Source organism: Anabas testudineus, chromosome 12 (genome assembly GCF_900324465.2).
Source record: "Anabas testudineus chromosome 12, fAnaTes1.2, whole genome shotgun sequence".
NCBI lineage: Eukaryota > Metazoa > Chordata > Actinopteri > Anabantiformes > Anabantidae > Anabas > Anabas testudineus.
In genome coordinates, this window is record NC_046621.1 from 17,417,598 (window position 1) to 17,437,409 (window position 19,812).

General features: G+C 38.8%; 1 protein-coding gene across 4 annotated transcripts in view; it reads left to right on the forward strand.

Moving 5' to 3' along the window:
- Window positions 1–19,812, forward strand: part of nrxn3a (neurexin 3a) — a 125,001-nt gene that overhangs the window by 52,541 nt on the left and 52,648 nt on the right. For all 4 annotated transcript variants that reach the window (XR_003298632.1, XM_033326282.1, XM_026356426.1 and 1 more), the window contains exons 6-7: window positions 4,273–4,574; window positions 7,822–7,983. Coding sequence is in view for 3 of the 4 variants with exons in the window: in XM_033326282.1 (XP_033182173.1) it covers window positions 4,273–4,574; window positions 7,822–7,983 (464 nt within the window). In the remaining variant the exon portion in view is untranslated. The remainder of the gene's footprint in view (window positions 1–4,272; window positions 4,575–7,821; window positions 7,984–19,812) is intronic.

The window sequence follows — 19,812 nt, forward strand, 5'->3', positions numbered from 1 at the left end:
AACAAACATTAACATTTCTCTTTCCTCTTCCCCAAAGAACAATGCTGAGTCACTTGGAAAAACCATTCAAGACCTTGAATAAAGCTCACTTTCTGTTTAAGGGTTGGTAGTCTCCAGTCAAGGCTCCAGTCTCATAGACTACAGCCAGCCAAGTGACAGTTCTCTACAGGAGTCATTCAAAAACATGCAAACCATAAGCAAATTATTTAAAAAAGCAGTGATTTCTTACCATTTAACAATATTCTCAATCATCACAGATGGTTTATAACTACTGCTACTCAAAACAATTTCTTCTAAGTAATTGCATGGTAGTAGCTATTAAATGACCAACATGGTTGTTGTCAGCACTTGCGTTTTTTGCCTCTGATTCAACGATACTTTAGTTTTGCCCTTTGGAAAATTCTTTGTGGACAGGCACACTGTGTTTTCAGTCACTCAGAACCCCCCCGCACACCTTTTTTCTACCCAGAATGCTACTGTCATTTCTCCATTTCTTGCTGCTGCATAAACATATGCTAACCAGGGCACATAAACATACAAATATTTAGATCAATAATGTTTCATTCTTCATTCTCAAGCTGGTGTTCATCTGACAGTCACTCTGTGAGCAGGGATTACTAATTATATTGCACGAGAGACACAAAATTTCCACTGTACACACTGATTCAGCTTAGTCAGTCATGCAGGAATCTGCAAGAAAGTCCACATATCATAAATCATGATGTCATTGAATTATGTATGACCAGATGACTTATTTATTGTAGATTCTTGCTCAGACTAAAACCATTACCTTGGTGCCACTGAGGCCTGTCGTAACATTAATGATTCTTAGAAAGAAATCCATATTATTCATTTATCAGTGGTTATCAGCCATTGATCATACTCATAATACTCAACAGTCATTTAAAGCTGTCAGAGCTGTAAGTAGGGTTATAAGTTTAAACACATTTGGGCTTAACTCTTAATATCTGAAGTTGAAAGTAGAATTACAAATAGCTTAAACTTCAACATCAAAATGAAATGTTACAAATGTGAAAAACATAAACATTTACATATTAAAAAAACATGTAAATGGTAAATAATTGACACAATTGAAAAAAACCCTATTTTTCAAATGAAGAACAAACTTCCTGCCATTTATATTACACACTGCTGAAAAGTTGGAGAAAAAGACACATATTGAGTGTCCACTTGGGGCAAATAGCTTTCCCTTATCTTCAAAATATAAGGGAGATTTACTGTGGCCATAACTTGCCATCTCTCCTTCTGACATTTTTATGGATGACCCCTCACATGATCCATCCATGCTCATCCATCATATGAAGGCTCCAAATGGAATGGCTTACACTGCCATTAAAACCATTATTAGCTGATAACAATTTCCTCACTTCATCCTTATAAAGAAGTTGTATTCATTTTGATTTTATTACTTTCTGTATTTTAGCTTTGACTACATTCATTTCCATCACCACTTAATATATAAAAGAGAACTATTATATTTGTATATTGTGTGATTGGATCTAGAGTGTAACACAATAGGTTGAAACCTGAAAATACTGATTTCTTTTTTCTGGAAATTTTCTGCCTTTATTCAGTCTTTCTTCTGGCATGTTTTTCTGTCATCTGAAGCAGGGCAGTGGTCTTATTCCAGCAGAGCAGGTAAACATTTTCATGGCTGAACTAACACGGTCCCTCTTGTACGCAGATAAAGTTGTGATAAAGGCGGGGATGCTCTTTCGCCTTGGGGGAGCCATGGTGGAGACAAGATGCAGTCTGACTTTGTCAGCCCAAAGGGTAGATGAGAGCAAATTGGAAAACTTTACTTAGAGAAGAAACAATTTATTTTATACAAACTCATATGAGCCAGCTATTTAGTTGAACCATCCAGGAGCCAGACTTTGACATGTGCATCACCTCATATAGACCTAATGGACGACAGCCTATGGTAGTTCCAGTTGTCAGCCAATGCAAAACAAGTTTTTTTACACAATCAGTGTCATTGGTACATTTCCATTCAGCAGTGGGTAGATCAGTAATAGGTGGAGAACGAACAGGGCAAAAAGGGTTACAGACAAAAATTAAACAACTACTAGGGAGCTGGTAGGAAGATAGTCAATGAATGTCCATGTTGACTGACTTAGACATTTGTGTTCTCAAATCCCCCTCTTCTGGATAATGTCAGGGTTCCAGTGTATTTCTGAAAATGGCTTAGGTGAGTTTCCCAATTAATTATGAATTGAAAACATTCCTGCAAATCAATAATTGATCAAGTCCTTTAACTGTTGAGGTGTTTTGGGAGTAAGACTATCTGCATTGACAGGTTGTTGTACCAACAGTGATAAAAGATAAGGTGTCAGGGTTTCGTTAGAGGGGATGTGGAAAGCAGTTTGACTGTTGTTTCGGTCACTACTAGAAAACTAATAAATAGGGTATGTGTAATGCACAAAAGCAGTCAAAATAGCAAAGCCATAGATTGAACAGTCTGGCTCATGTCATCCAGCCCAAGTACAGAAACATTCTTCCAGAAGGCTGGACCTGGAGTGGCCATCTGCATACAGTATGATATTGTTATTTCACAGTGTTGAAAAAGTATGTCAGAACAAATGCAAATGTAATTCACTTGAACGTTTGACTGTATTTCAATGGATAATAATAAATAATCACATATAAATGACACAAAATTAGACAAACCATATGTCCTCTTTAAGGCTGTATGTTTGCTCAATAGCAATGTAAGTAATAACAAGAAAATGAAGGGGAGGCAAGAGCATCTCATTAGGTCTTGCAGACGAATTAATTTCCCTATTTTACTTTACTTTAAGTGGCCCCAGAACAACACATGAAAACACTCCTTTCACCCATCATGTTGCAGTAATGCATATTGTGTGGAATCTGTCTTTGAGGGAGTGATGCCCAAGCTGTCTGTCTTAAAGAGATGAAAGCAGTGGCCATTTTGTATTTTTTATTCTTCCTTTTTATTTTTTTGCGGAGCACAGGAATGCTGTGTCGTAGCTGGCACACCGTCTACTATTTTTGCTTAGGCGACAGTGAGCTAATTGAAGATGATCTCACAGATAATGACACCTGACTAGAGCGTTTTTCTTTGTTATCCCTTCGCTCTTTTGTGCCCTTTCCTCGCTTTCTTTCAGCACATACCTGTTTTTTTCCTCCTATATTCCTCCTTTCTCTTCTACCAAGGTCACAAATACAGACAGTACACCTTATGCTGCCTTCTCATCGCTTCCCTCCCACCTTTCCTTCCCTCTATCTGATCACAAGCATAACCACTGTGTCACAAGCCATGTAGCTGACGGGAAATGGCAGTTTCCCTGGCAAGATTAGGCCTTTGATGTTGCTGATAATAGCTATTTGTGTTCTCCCTTTACTTCTCCCACTGCCGGCATCCTTCTCTGTCACGTGCTGAATATTTGTGAAGGTTCTTATTCTCTGAATACAGTAGGGTTGAATTCTTTGTCCGTCACGGTTGTCTGACAAAATCATACTGTCATTATGGTATATAGCGTTATTATGTCATGCAAAATCACCGGACAGGGCGGCATTATGAGACACCCTGGGAATGGGAACAGGCTGCTTGATACAAGAAGAAAGGTTTATATGGTATAATCAAGTTAGGAATAACTTGTAGGTTGTTTGGGAGAAGAAACAGACCAACTACCAACCATCCATTACTGCATCACAGGTTTAGTCCAGATTCAAAACTGTGCCAGTTGGATATGTGGTAGTCAACAACGGATGGTAAGATTACCAGGTAGTAGGGTTGGGAATCTGGTGCTATGAATGAATGAATGAGGCGCTGAACGAGATGTGTGTTTACGTGAACCGTCCTCTCTAATGTCGGTCACTCTATCTGGCCATTGGTGCTGCTTGCAAACAAAGTAGGTGGCAGAGAGAAGATAGAAGCGTCTTGTTTAAAAGAGAGAACAGAGCTAAATCTTTTTGTGATGAAGCATCAACAGGCTACTGTAATATAAGTATTGTATTACACCCTTATTTTAACTGAAGCAGTTGACCTGGACTACCTAAACACCTGACACAACTCGTACACTGGTAAAATTAAAATTGAAATAATAATTTCCATTAAATAAAAACATGTTATTGCACATTAATAGTTAATTTACAGGCAACTAACTAGAACTCTTAGCACCTACAGGACTGGAGCCTTGTCTTGACAGCATTTGAAGCTAGCTGTCTCTCACCTGGTTTATATTATATTGTTCTTTAAATCGTTCCTCTTTGTCTCTGTCACCGCAGCGAGGGAAGAGAACGTGGCCACTTTCCGCGGCTCGGAGTACTTCTGCTACGACCTGTCTCAGAACCCCATCCAGAGCAGCAGCGACGAGATCACGCTGTCCTTCAAGACGTGGCAGCGGAACGGCCTCATCCTGCACACCGGGAAGTCGGCCGACTACGTCAACCTGGCGCTGAAGGACGGCGCCGTGTCCCTCGTCATCAACCTCGGCTCCGGAGCCTTTGAGGCCATTGTGGAGCCCGTTAATGGGAAGTTCAATGACAACTCGTGGCATGATGTCAAAGTGACCCGCAACCTACGACAGGTAAGACACACAGGAGGGGGCATTAGGTGAATGCTTAGCGTTTAGTTTCTTAACTAAGTTAAGTTTTGCTTAACTACTGGTATTAAAGCTGATATATGGTTGGTCTGTTAACGTACTGGACATGCTAGCTAGCCAGTAGCATGCTATTAGCCCTGCTAATTGAGCCGGCAGTCAATTAGCAAGAAATCTGTTATTGTTGTTTATCTTATGTCTAAAATGTGTTGGTGTCACAGCTAATATGTTGGTGAAGATTCCCAGTCATCCAAGTAAAGTGATGTGGAAGTTGAGTCATGTCAACTGCACTTACTTACTGTTAGGTCAAAAGAAGAATTAGTCTGAATCAGAAGCTAATACAAAGCTAGTATAAATAGCTTTATTTTGGAATCGTCAGCTGATCATTCCTTCAAAAGTCAGCACCCAAAATGTACTTTACAAGTAGTGGTCTGTAGAATCCACCAAAGTTAACCTCATAACTCTCTTTGCTTTTTGGAGCCACGTTAACAGAAAGTAGTAACGGCTTGAAAAACCCATGTGAACCCACTGGGATTACTGAATCTACCAGTAATAAAGTTAGATTTTTATCTAAATCATAATGATAGACAAACACAACATGCTAAAGCTAATTACATATAGCCGAGCTTTGTGTCTTCATTAATTGAGCATTTCTTAATACTGGTGGTAAAAGTAAGTGAACCCTTGGATTCAATAACTGCTCCACCGTGTTTCTGTAGCAGTAACCTTAAACAAACCCTTCCTGTTGTTGTGGTACTGATCTGCGTGCTGTTTTGGAAGAACTTTGGCTTTGGATCATCCAACTGCTAATACCAGTTACCTTTTGTTGATGTAATTAGCCGTGAAAAGATTCCCATAGTTTTTCCAACCTGAACGGTCAATTCTGTGGTCAGTATGAGCAAGTACAGTATAATTTGTGTGTTATACAGTCCAAGAATAAGGCAAAGACATCCGCTCTTTACATTCATGATAATAAAACATACTTTTACAAATGGAAAACCTCTATCGCTTAGTAGAAGTAGTAGAAGAAATCAATTTTTAATACCATGTGTACTAGCTCAGTTAATTTCCATCATTTGTTTTTCATTTGATTTGCTTTCATGTATTAACAAACCCACTGATCACTCACCTACTCCACCTTTCTGCAAAGCAATCAGGCATTGGATACGCTATGGTAAACAAACTCCACTGCCTGGTAGATATCATTCTTATATTCATTTTTTGGTTTGCTGCGTACTTCTCTCCTTCCTCTTCCTTAACTTCTGGACATCAAAATACCCTTTCCAACAACACAAGGAAATGGGTTTTGTCATTTTTCAGCCATCTTAATAGCTTCAATTCTACTGGTTCCGCTATCACCTGATTCATTCACTAATGGTGCTTTGGTGGTGTCATTTTAAATCACTTCCTCTTCCTTCGTCACCTTTGCTTTCAGGTGTTTGCTAGAGTTTTACTGTCAATTGTTTTACTGAATATGGTTCATTTCATATTCTTGTGTTAAAAGTTTTAAGTTGATGCTATTGTGGAACCTACCAGAAGTGCACCACAACCAACAAAAAATAAAGACAAACTCCACTATAGAACTCTGATAACACGATCCTGTACTCTATGTGCATGACCTAATGTGGACAGAATCCGCATTACATCTATCTCTCTACTTCATTCGTGCTGCTAAAGGGACAACCCACACTGCAGGAGAAAATTAGATAACGACAAATTTCGCTACACTAACCATGTGGGCAGTACAATAACTATGCACAGATTTGACAGTCAGGAAAAATAGGACAGAGGAAGTTACACAATGCACAGTACAGTAGGAACAGACATATACCCCTGGGAACAAATGCACAATGTTTCAGACTAATGGAAGTTTGTGGAATTGTAATATAACACTGCATACACAACTTCTAAAACAGTGAAAGATGAGTTTGCAGGGAGGACTAATCTGTTGTCGATGAATGAGCAGGTGGATGCTCACACATCTGTAGCATCTTTAAGCACTCTCCAGACTTACTGAAGCTAACTATCAATTTTATTGTCTTAATTTGGGTCTCAATCTGAGAATAAGAAAAAGGAATGCTATTGGTATTAACATTTTATACATATGATTTTTTCAACTGTGTCTGCTAAAACTTACGTCCCATACAGCTAATCTGCACAAACAAATTTCTTAGTAGAAAACATAAATGCCGACTGGATTATGTTAAGAGTAAATATATGTTCTAAATTAATCAATCTTTTCATTTATTGACAACATTTTCAATGAAGGTGGTTGGTGGGCATACAGGTTAGAGTGGTTAGGTTTAGGCAACAAAATCTCTCTGGTTAAGATTTAGTAAAATAACCCTGCAAGCCTTTCTTCCAAAACATACTGTACAGTAATACGTAACTGCAATTGTAAATATATTTAGCAGAAAAAGTAATACTATATGGATTATTATTATTTATTAATTGAAGTGGAGTCACAAAATGATGGTTGAGGTGAATGGCAAGTTTAGAGGAAAGTCTCAGTACATTTAAAAGTTAACAAACACATTGTGTTTAAAGTCACTGTGTTTTTTATAATCCTGACCAGCCACCTGTGAATGTCTGACAAATAATATTGTAATAAATACTAATTGTAATGTATAAGTCAGTGTACTATCTATCCAACAGTATGTCATATATTATACATTGCTGGCATGTTTTGTAGCTGTCAGACTGATGTCCTGCAGTCTGGGTCTGCTTTCTACCATTCTGTCTCCTGCAAGTTTGCATTTGATTTTGCATGGTTTTACACTAACACCTATCTCCCTTTTGTTGTTTAGTCATTTTTTTCCCTGCATGTTACTTCTGTTACAGTACTTGTATTAGTTTATCTCCCCAGTAAACATTAGATGCCAATCGCCAATTTAAGGAATACAAATTCATTTTAATGTGTGTTTGTCAGTGTCTGAAGCTTTATTTTCCCAGTGTTTGTTTGGACATTTAACTAACCCTTCATATATATATCGTATATCAATAGTATCAGCATCTACTAACTCATTTCCAAACCAGATAAAATCATGAGCTGGCAGATTTTCTTTGTGTCCATCCTGCTCTGTCTGATCCATGTATATAAATAGATGATACATTTAGAAATCACGCAGACCTGCCTGAAATCTCTAACAACAATACAGGCCACATTCTATTCCTACAATTCCTAAAAAGAAAAAAAAAATTATCTCCACCCTCACTGTTCACTCCTCGTTGTCAGGTGACAATATCAGTGGATGGCATCTTGACCACCACGGGTTACACCCAGGAAGACTACACCATGTTGGGGTCTGATGACTTCTTCTATGTGGGTGGAAGCCCCAGCACAGCTGACCTTCCTGGATCTCCAGTCAGCAACAACTTCATGGGCTGTCTCAAGGAGGTAAGGCACCTGATTCATTGTTTGTTGGAGCAAAACCTGGGGCTTGTGTTATGATTGCTCTCATGTGTAATTGCTTTTTGGTATTAGTTTATTGCTACATGTATCAAGTTTTTTTTTTCAATTGCATTGAGAGATGTTTACATTACATAAAGAGAGTGACATGAAGGTCTGAAAGTAATAATTAGGAAATTTTCAGAAAGGTCAATTTAGAGAGAGGATTATACAGGGGTTTACATGCTGTAAATGCAATGATCCATTTTTGGCAACAGGGCAAAAGGACACAAAAATAAATACAGTGCAATGACTCAGCTCTCTTCCCACTAGAGTCGTGTTTCTGTCAATTAGACAAATGCAGCTGAGTCAGTCTGATCACAGGCCGTTTCTGAAAAAAATATGTGGCTGTTTAGATGCTCCACATTCCTCACCTGCTTGTCTCTAACTCAACTAACTACTGTTTGGTTCTGGGCAAGTAGTGTACAGTGGGGTTATCAGAGCTTGTGTTACAAATGAGCTAACTAGTGGATCCAGATGGAGAAACACAAGGAGATCAGGATGTAATTCAACAAGTATATTAACAACAGAACGAAAGGACTAACAGAAAACTAACAGAGCAGACTGGAAGACTTTCAAAGGTTAAGTCTGAAAATACAAACTGAAAATCACTCATAGAGCGGAGAAAATAAACTAAGGATCATTGTAAAGCAGACAAACTAACGATGGTTATCTAACTAGGATGAGAAAAAAATCACAGAATTTAGTGGGAAAAACTAGAAAACAAGATCACAGCTCTCAGCTGGAACTAACAATCAACGCGTAACAAACCAAACCAACAAACCCTCAAATTTACAAAAGACCATAACACAAAGCTCTGCAAAGCAGGAACATACAAATTGCCACAAGGCTGACTGGACTGACAAACTATCTAACTCAAGAAACAGACCAAATACTGACCAAGTATTCTGGAAACTTACTCACAAGCCGTGGAGTACAAAGCTAGAAGTCGAGGAAAAGGCAAGTGGAGGGAAAGAGGCATCATACGAGACTGACAGATGACTTGTTACTACTTGGACCACCTGAGACATTCCCCCGGAAGGAAGAAACAGAAAAACCAGGAAAATAAAAAACAAGAAACTTTTGCGGACACTACCTCAGCGGGTCGGAAGTGGGAACTGTAACAATTTGTATGCTACGGTGTCAGACATTGATGAGAGTATTGGTAATTACCATGTGATAAGCTAATCCATAAAATGTACTCAATCCATGCACTGACATCTGGTGGTCATGATAACATGTAGGCTAAGTGTGTTTTTATTATGCTGCCTTCAGACCACGTATTTGAAATATGGGAACAGTTTTCTTGGTTATTTCAATGGTACTAAACATACCTTTTGATATCAGTATCAAATGCCAAGGAAAAGAAAATGAATAGATGCCTTTTAGCATCAAAAAGGCAGCTGCCATGTCAGAGCTCTTGAATGGATGGAATGCAATGTCCACTTCCTTACATGGACTTTGACTTGTTCTCCTGTTAATTGGTTGTTGTTGCCTGTTAATTTGTACTGCAAGCCATGCAGTTTCAAAAAACACATAAGGCAGTCAAGCCTCTTTTATTTGCAAATGTTGATGAGGTTCTGCATCCATCATTTCACGAACAGTGGACCCAGGTTTAAGTTATATGTCATTTAATTGACAGTAAATTATAACATAATATGCTGAAAGCTTTCATTGTGCTCGTATTTAGTGTTTCAAGATTCTGTGCTCTCTGCAAATGTTTGGTAATGTCTTAGTCAAACCAGTGGGTCCAACACATTCTCATCCCACAGACAACAAATAATGATGTTTCCAACATTATTCCAATACTTTGTTAGTTCATTTGAAGTGTTGGATACCCCAAGAGCAGAACTATTGGATGCGATGGGATTGATCATGGCTGTCTGTCCGATCAGTCGCCATTACAACAGATAAATCATCTTAAATACATGATAACAACTCTGGAAACATCATGGGTTGGTTCAGTTGCTGTAGTTGACCGACATCTCTGTGCATCGCATAACAACATAAAGAGGTACCTTTAACATTCATGCCAAAGGACAGTGTAACATTATCTGATTCCACAGGAGTGAGAATGGTGTGATATGTTATGCCAATACATTCAGGTTACTGTTGTATGACTCACTGTGTAAAATCATAGACATCTAATATATTAGCAGCATTTTTCTTTATTATCTATTTTACATTCATATAACCTGTAGGCACTTACAAACTAAACAGCAATTCAACAGCATTTGTTGCTGACACTCTGACATTTCCGATCCGAAATCTCCACAGTGTCCCCAGTTACACATTAACCCACATTTCAGATGTTTTCATCTCTAACACTATGTCTTCCCTGTAGATGCAGCGTGAGCAGCACATTAGCAGAACACTAGCAGCTTGTGGCGTTCCATGTGTACCGACCCTGGAAGCGTACAGTACAGTGTGTTGATCACCTACGTTATGGGAGCGCTCAGAGGCCCATACATAACATGTTGTATATGGTTGAATATGGTTGTTGGTAACTTGAAGGGTTGTGCAGTGTATTTAGATGGCATTTGGCATAGTCATTTTCAGCGATAATTGGAAAACCCACTAGTCACGTATCCGTTGACAGTCAAGCTTTATTTGAGCGCCTGTTGGCAATGCGCTTGACTGTCAACCTGTTGATATGCGAGTTTGCCAGAGCGACAGTCAACTATTTGCGTAGAGTGGTTGGGCAGGGCAAGTTAAGGTGTTGACTGTGCAGCAGTATCCTTCCCCTACCACCAAGGAAGAGCTGAAGCGTTTTCTGTATATATAAATATTAAAGCATTGTGTCCGCTCCTGGCCTGCTAGAATGTGGTTTGTCCCTGTCTTCTTTTCAAGCAAAAAGGGAACATAAAACGATAACATAGACAGCAAGAAATTAAATTCAGTTAATATAATGTTATTCATGAATTGTTATGTTATGTTATACATATTATGTTTATAATCAGACTTTTACAATAAACCCCAGATCAGAGCAGAGCAGTAGTTAATAATAGTTACTCCATTGTGTCTATCCTCATACACACACAAATATAGCTCCCTCAGCTGATGTCATCGTATTTTAGCACTTAACCGGAGCACGGTGTTGCAGCATGGCAGCGGGGACCGGGCTTTCTCTGTCCATGTTCATTGGTGGCACGCGCAAGCACACACAGACACATGCACACATGGTCATGACACACACACAAAGTACAAAGCGTCATATGGGCTGCAGGGAGATGGAGGAAGTGGCGCAGCAGCCATTTAATCCCCCTCTGGCCTACTTCCTCCTCTGTGCCATGCTGGGCAGGGTTGCAATTCCCTGTGCCACCCACCCATGACACATGACACACACATCCAAATACACACGCGTGCACCCAAGCATGAACAAAGGTATTAAGGATAAAGGTGGTGTCACATAACAAATATGAGACACCATAAACACACACTCACACACGGTTCACTGATAGTTTAATGATAATATCCATCTCAACATTACCATAAAGACAAGATGTAAAGTTTAAAGTGTGTGTCACATTTCTAAGCATATTTATGGAATTTATCCTGACTGGACATAGACTGAGAACAAAGGATGTTTGTGTGTTTATTATGTGAATCATTGATAACTTGGTGTGTGGGAATTATCTATCATGTTAAAATCATTCTGTCACACACAGTACACTGGAAAAAAATTCTATTCTTTTGCATGTAAAGTGCAGTGCAAGTACTGATGTTTTATGTTTTTTAATACGTATTAAAGGAAAATAAGAGACAAGAAGGAAGTTGGGATAAATGGTGGTATTTCTATTATGCTCAACCTTAACAAAAAAGCTTTAATACCACTGACTCTACTGCAATGTAACTCATTTTACGAGAAAAAAATCGGTCTGGGAACATTTTCTTGCTTGGTATCAACATAATTGCAACAGCTTTAAGAGCTTAAAACTGACTCTTCTTCCCCAGAGCATACACATATGCACAATGGGCAGAATCACGTATTGTCCTCACACCTTCTCTCACACAGTTACACACACACACTCTGCAGACCCACCAACCCACACATCTGCAGCGCCCACCAGCTCCCCCGCCGCCTGCTGTCCAGCACCCTCTCTTCCTCCACTCCCTGCCTTTTAGAGCTAATTTGCCTGCTGCCAATGCTCTTGTCCTCGCCATCTACAGTGCAGCATTATGGATAAATGTTTTGTTACCATGGCATCAGTTACTGGTCGCCCTAGGTAGCCCCTGTGGCTGGCTGGCCCGTGATTATTATGCCTTTCATGAGCCAGCAATTACAGAGAAAGCCTACATCTCAAAACCTACAAAATACATAATGGCCTACAATAACACATAATTGCTGTAATTGTCATTGTCATTACACCTCCATCAACCACTCACACCGAGGCCTCTGGCTGTGCCTGTATACTGTAGCCAACAAAGAAACACAAAGGATGAGCTCATAGAATGTGGATGAGCAAAAACACTGCTGTGCTCAGTTTTGGTAAAAGTGTGATAATTAAATATTTCTATAGCGTCTTTTTATTTTCTTCCACTGCATCTATAAAAAGCTTTCCAGATACCTCATTATGTGTTTGCATATTTAGTGTGCATTCAGTGCTGCTTCTACTTGTCATCCATTATTTTTCAGAGGGAAATATTTAGCTTCTTACGCCACTATATTACTATTATTAGAGCTATATTAACTAGTAACACGGTTTACAGTGTACTTCCTTCTGTTCTTCATAACCAGTCCTGAGGTATTTGTCTGTGTCTTAGCAACTGTCCCCACATATCAAAGTGACCCACCTCTAAATATTGCAAATGGGTTCTTTAGTTATCTTCTACTGTCTTTAAAATTTTCTAATTTAATTATACTATACAACACTGGAGTAAATTCCATACTTTATTACTTTTTTTTATTAGTTTTTTGTTGATGAGTGATTTTCAACAGTGTGTATTTTTCTTCATCAAGGCTATAAGGCTGTTGCTGGTTAAAAAAGAATTTCCCAAAGACAAAGGGCTCCTAAGTACACCATTGCATAAACAGATGACATTATATCTCACCAAATTAAAGGTTGCCTTTATCTGATTAATCATATTAGTGTAATAAAGCACTGCAAGTCTCAGTCAGAGACAATCATTCACATATTTTATTAGACTGACTAGAGAGGACCCTGGCTCACGTTGTGCATTATACAAAGGAAATGATGCCACCCTGTGGGCTAGACTGTGCACTGCAAAAGGGGTTGATCTTGCAAAACACTTCATGGAGTGTCTCATGGCAGGGCCATGTGACAAACAATACTACAGCACTGGAAGGGCCTACTGCATGTGTGTCTACATGATGGATACTAATATGAATATGCTGAAAAATGCACTTTACCTGTGTGTATTGACAAAAGAAAAATTAAATATCCCAGTCTCACAGACAGTCTACACTATTACTAGCAGTTGATGCCATTTTTGTGTAACAATGACAATTTGGTTGCTCGTTCTTTGTGACCTGGCTGACAGTCATTTTAGAACAGTCGTATGCAGTGTGTGCACACACACAGACACACACATGCACACAAGCACACTCTTTACATTGTCAGTAGGCATAGATTTATGGGCAAGGCAGACATCTAGGGATGATAAATGTTGGTGTCTCCTAGTTCCTGCAAACACACACACACACACACACACACACACACCATCTTTTTCAACAAAGCATTTAATTTGTGAGCCCCAACAGACAGAAACATCCGATATTTCAACTGTATCTTCTAGAAATTACATTTATATACTACTACATTTTTTCCAAATTAGACCATTCTTTCAAACATGATTTTCACTTACATTATTTTGTGAGTCAGTGAAGCACTATGTACCACACTACAGTACCACCCAGGTGGCTTGAGTGATACGGTCAGGGTAGATGGTTTAATACAACTGTAACCCGTATGTTTCGCAGGATTGGATATTTAGCTAGAAAACTAATTAAATACTTTGTTGGATTGCATCAAGGTAGCTATAAAATACACATCCTTTCATGTTTCATTAATTGGACTCAAGTTTTGCTGACACCTGACGCCAGATGTCATTTAGTGACATCAAAAGTCTTGTGTTTCTCTTACTTTTTTCACCAATAGTTTTTGTGTTTAGTGTGGTTAATAAAGACACGAAAGATCATGACTGTTTGTCATACTATGAAATATACAGTACAGTGTACAGTGCACTTGTATTATGTACAACTTGAAACTAGTGGCTAAGTTAATTTCAAGCCTGGGCCATATTCCCACATACTGATATGGTTAAAGAGATAAGTCAGTGATGGATTTCTAATCACGCCAGTGTCAAATATTTTTACATCAACACACACAACATATAGTCAGATACACACCATATATACAAGTGTGTGTGTGTATGTGTGTTTGTGTGTGTGTTGGCTGTCTCTCAGCCTTCTATCAGTCTCTGCTAATGCTTCATTCTCATGTTAACCTACAGCCTGCATCTGCAGCATACTGATAAAGCTCCCTTTGCATGTTGAAAGGCCCTTTTGCTATTATTGTTCAGAGGTGCCAGGGACTTGAAAGTGACTTGTCAAATTGTCAGCTACACCCTTCATCTCTGTCCACCCCCAATCATACTTCCTGTCCCATCCTGTCTAAAGCTACATTTTATATGATTTGTATGTGTGTGAGTGTTTGTTCTTGAGGTGTATCCATGACCATATCCTATTAAAATGATAATATTACATTTTTAAAATCTCTCATGCAAATAAAAAATGCATTGAAATGCACATAATTTCTTCTTCATAAAACATTACCACAATTGTCTAGAATTCAATAACTTGTTAATAACTAGTTTTAGTCAATTCTTCAACAAAGCATACAACTGTTTCAGTAAAACCAGTTCACAACCTTTCTCTACCCTTCAAATAAATTTCTAAAGTCATCATTATAATGTTAAAACAACATAATACAGGTATATACAGTTGTAGTTTATGACAAAAGCCCAAGCTGTTAAAGGTTTTAATGGAGTATTTCTCAAATGCCATAGTCAACATGTATTTATGCATTTTTACTGACAATGAACACATTTTCTCATGCTTAGATAAAGCAGCAAAGTAATACATGCCGCAAATGCAGTCATTACCCTAGAAGATTTTAGGGAACATGACTGCCACTCTGTATATGGATATCATTTGTGCACCAATTACATGAGATGGTATAATATACACACTTGTCTGAAGCCTGAATGACCTGCATTGTTGACAATATTAGGCCAGTAATAACAAAATCCCTGCAGAACTCAAAGTAGCACCTTGGTGAATTACTGTCAAAACAAAATGGCCCAACATAAAGGAGAACAAGAGAGGACACAGACAGGCCGTAGTGTGCAGAGCCTTTTTACATACAGAGCTGAAGCTGCAGAGGTATTTCTCCTTAGCAGACAGCTGCAGCGAAGAAGTGCACTGCTAGAATTCCAAACAGAATGCCACCAGATAGCATCACTGGCTCCCAAGACAAATATGGTTACACAGCTATATAAGCAAGACACCTTTTAACAGCAAATGTTATTTGGTCTATAAGCTTGAAGTTGGAAGTGCAAATGTAAAATGCTGATATTATTATTCCTGTTGAAATTTAGCTGAATTTGTAAACACCATAACTGTAGTTAACTGATCCCAAACACTGAAATGATTTATCAACTGAAATGATAAATATAATTAAAATGAAATTCACTGAAAAGTTATAATATAAATACATTGTGTTAATTAACATAGTTTCTTTTACACAATTATGCTTTTATCGTATTCATAAATAGCCATAGAAAACCTGAATCTATATTTCTTCTGTTTAGCACACAGGCTAGTTTGGCACATTATAATAACATCATTACATTAAAAACAAGAATACAAGTGCAAATACTGTTATTATTTATTTGTTATGGAAAATGTTGCAAAGCCACTATGGACAATTGAGTCCGAGCCTGTCATTCTTATTTAGGCTTTTATTTTGGAAGAGATAGTAGTGGTGCTGCTCAAGGGGCTTAGGATATTTATGTTCAGTCAGAACTGGAGAAGGAACGATTGCTGCACAGAAGTGGAGGAATGAGATAGATAGATGTAGGGAGAACAGGCAATGGATGGAACAAAAAGAGATGGAAAGGCAACAAAAAAGATAGAGAAAGAGAGGAAAAGACAATTTTCCATCCAGTCCTGAGCACCTTAAGGGATGAGTTGATTTACTGTCAAATCTGCTGGTGGATTATCAATAATCTTAGCCAGTCCCCTCAATCTACCACTCAGCCATCGCTTCACTCTCAGACAGAACCCTGGGCAAGGAGCAGGAGCAGAGACATTAATAAAAAAAAAGAAAAGAGAGAGTGAAATGGAGGAGAGGGTGTGTTTGTTTTGTGTATGTATGTGCCCAAAATATAGTCAGACAGAGGGTGTTTTCTCTGCCCAGAGAATTAGAGAGAGAAAAAAAGGCCTTCAATTTTCCGCTTGAGCACATTTCAATTTACACACACATCCCCCTTCTTCACTCTATCCTCCCATTGTTATTGACAGCATCTAGGGCTGCTGTGATAAAAGATTGGCCACTTAGTGTTTTTCATTCGTTTTCCATCATTGAAAGGACTCTTGCTCATACAGGAAGCTGTGTCCGTTACAAACCTGCTTCATGGTGAGAGACGTAAACTGTGGGTATGAATGCACATCTGCAGTTGAACTGTGGTGTTAATTCAGCACACTGTTGGAGTATAAATATGGAGGCTGATACAGTGCACCAACATTTTTCTAAATTGATTTCTTTTTTTCATATTTTTTTGGGATAAGGCAGTCCTCCTGCAACTTATCCTGCTTAGACTGCAACTTACAATGGTAAAATGTCAGAACAGTCAAGTTCTGCTACACAAAAGGCAGAACCTGACTTAGGGTGGATGACTAAGGCGAAATCTACAAAGTACAATTACTGCTACTAGGGTACTTCATTTCCATGTAATGCTAGTTAATTCTTCACCTCAGCTAAATTTCTTTATTCCATATTTATTTTGCAGATTCACATAATGTTTTATAATGATACAGTGCATGGAAAGGCCAAACGCAGCTGTTTGCGATAATCCTCTAAACCCCTTTGGCAAAGTTAAGGTTAGGCTTAGGTTAAACAATTAAGCCCATGTTGTTTTTCTTCAAGATTGTATGGTACTTTTTTACTATGTTTTTTTAGATTTTTGTCCACTTAACATTGTCACAAATGTGCATTTACATTTAGTCATTTAGCAGACGCTTTTATCCAAAGCGACTTCAAGTACAAGTCAGTACAAGGTACAAGGGTAGGCAGGGCAGCATGAGGAGGTCTTGCCTAAGGACCCTTACTGGAGGTAGGCCACAGCTGGTATTTGAACCCCAGTCTCCCACATAGGAGGTGGTGATGTTACCACTACACTAACCAGCCGCCAATTTAAATTTAAAGCAGTTGTAGTTCAGATTTTAACAGCAACATGTCAAGTGACAATGTAAAGCCAACATAATGTCTCTCTTGTACTAAATAACCTACAGAGCTTTAGAGACAACAAGTTCTTCAACTTTGAAAACCCATATAAAACCATACAACCCATATGATTGTTTTTGTAAGAGTGCCCACATGAAGGGAAGCAGGCGTCTGTTGAAATTGCACCCATTTTGGCACCATACACCAAAATTGCAGATGCTTTCTCTTACAGTGGCAGTAAGATGGCAGACACCTAATTTCATCATAAACAATCAAACATTATGGACAAACGTAGAGTACAACAAGTACTTTGGAGTACACCTGTGGTAAATTAAATTGATTGGACTTGATTTGAAAAGGCTTCTCAGCTGACAATGCATACTGTATCAAAACCAAAAGCTTTGGGGTCAAAGGAACTGCCTGCAGAGCTCAGAGACAGGATTATTGCTAGGAAAAGATGTGGCAAACGCTACAAAAAAATTGAGAGAAAGTTAGACACAACCAGGACTCTTCCCTGAGTTGGTTGACTGGCCAATCTAAGAAATCAGGGGAAAAGGGCCTTAGTAAGAGAGGACCAAAAACCCAATGGGCTCTGACTGAGCTCCAGAGATCCTGTGTGGAGATCGGAGAAAGGTCCAGAAAGACAATCACTACTACAGCTCTCCACTAATCTGGGCTTTATAGCAGAGTGGCTAGACGGAAACATCTGCTCAGTGCAAAGCACACAAAGGTTTGCTGGGAGTTTACAAAAAAGCAACCTGAAGGACTCTTAAACTGTGATAACCAGATTCTCTAGTCCTGTAAAACCAAAATGTAACAGTTTGGCCGCGTTCCTAAACATCATGTCTGAAGGAAACATGTCACCATCCCAACAGTGAAGCATGCTGGTGGCAGCATCACACATGCTCAGGGGTCTTTTTCAGCAGCAGGGACTGGGAGACTGGTCAGGGTTGAAGGATGCTGAATGGAGCAAGTACAGTGTAGATCACAGAGATTTTCTCAATTTTCTCACCCTGTTCCAGGGTGCTCAGGACCTTAGACTGGGCCAAAGAATCACCTTCCAACATGACAATCTTCAGCTCACAGCAAAAACGGGAGTAGCTTAGGGACAACTTTGTGTCTTTCTGTGGCCGAGCAAGAGTCCTGTCTTGAACACTATTGAAAATCTCTGCAGAGACATGAAATGGCTGTCCATCGATGGCCCCCATTCAACCTGACAGACCTGAGGATTTGCACAGAAGAATGGGAGAAACTCCCCCAATCCAGGTGTGCAAAGCTTGTTGTGTCATACCCAAAAAGACTCAAGGCTGTAATTGCTGCCAAGGTGCTTCAACAAAATACTTACGTAAAGCGTCTGAATACTTTGTTACATGTGATTTGTGATTGAGTTTTTTACTTTTTAATAAATTTAAAGACGTTGCTTTGTTATCGGTGAGGGAGAAAGGAATTGAGTTAGTATAGTTTAGTTCGGTAACTTTAGTATCAGGCTGCAAAACAACAAAAATGAAAAAAGTGAAGGGAATACTTTCTGTATCCACTGCACATATGTGTTTTATGCCAGTATGCAGTTAATGGTTCTGTCGATATGCCCAGTATTTTTGCTGCTTCTTGTTGTTTTTTCTTTTGTTTCCTGTTCTTTTCTCTCTCCACTTTGCACTTAACCCAACCAGTCAAACCAGATGGCCACCCACCCTGAGCCTGGTCCTGCTGGAAGTTTCTTCCGTTAAAGGAAGTTGGGTTTCCTATATAATTCTCTATACAGTTATATTTTGTAAGATATCAAACCTTACACTGTAAAATGCCTTAAGGTGACTTTTGTTGTGATTTATTGATATATAAATAAACTTTTTGCACATTGGCCCTCCCAGAAACAATTGTGTCTGTAAAGTCTGCATATCATTATAAATGTGCCTTTGAATATTGCTTTTTGTGCAGAGAGCTCTTGCTGTCTGCAGGTTGTGGATATCTGATATATGAACTCTTCATTTCCCTCTTTTAGTGTCTCCAATTTGTCTCTAACTTGAGAGAAGTGCTCTTATCCATTACTCATAAAGGTCAAATACCTCACAGAACATTTTGAGGCTTTGTACCCAAACCACAAGCTGTAAAAAGGTTTAAAAGGAAACAACTTAAGGAATGCAACAAACAGATGCACTGCCCGTCCAAAAAAAAGTCACACACTAATATTTCGTTGAACCACTGTTAGCTTTGATTACGGTATGCGTTCATCGTGACATCGTTTCTATAAGCTTCTGCACTGTCACAAAATTCAGAGTCCAGAGTTTCATTCATTTTTCGCCAAGATCTTGTA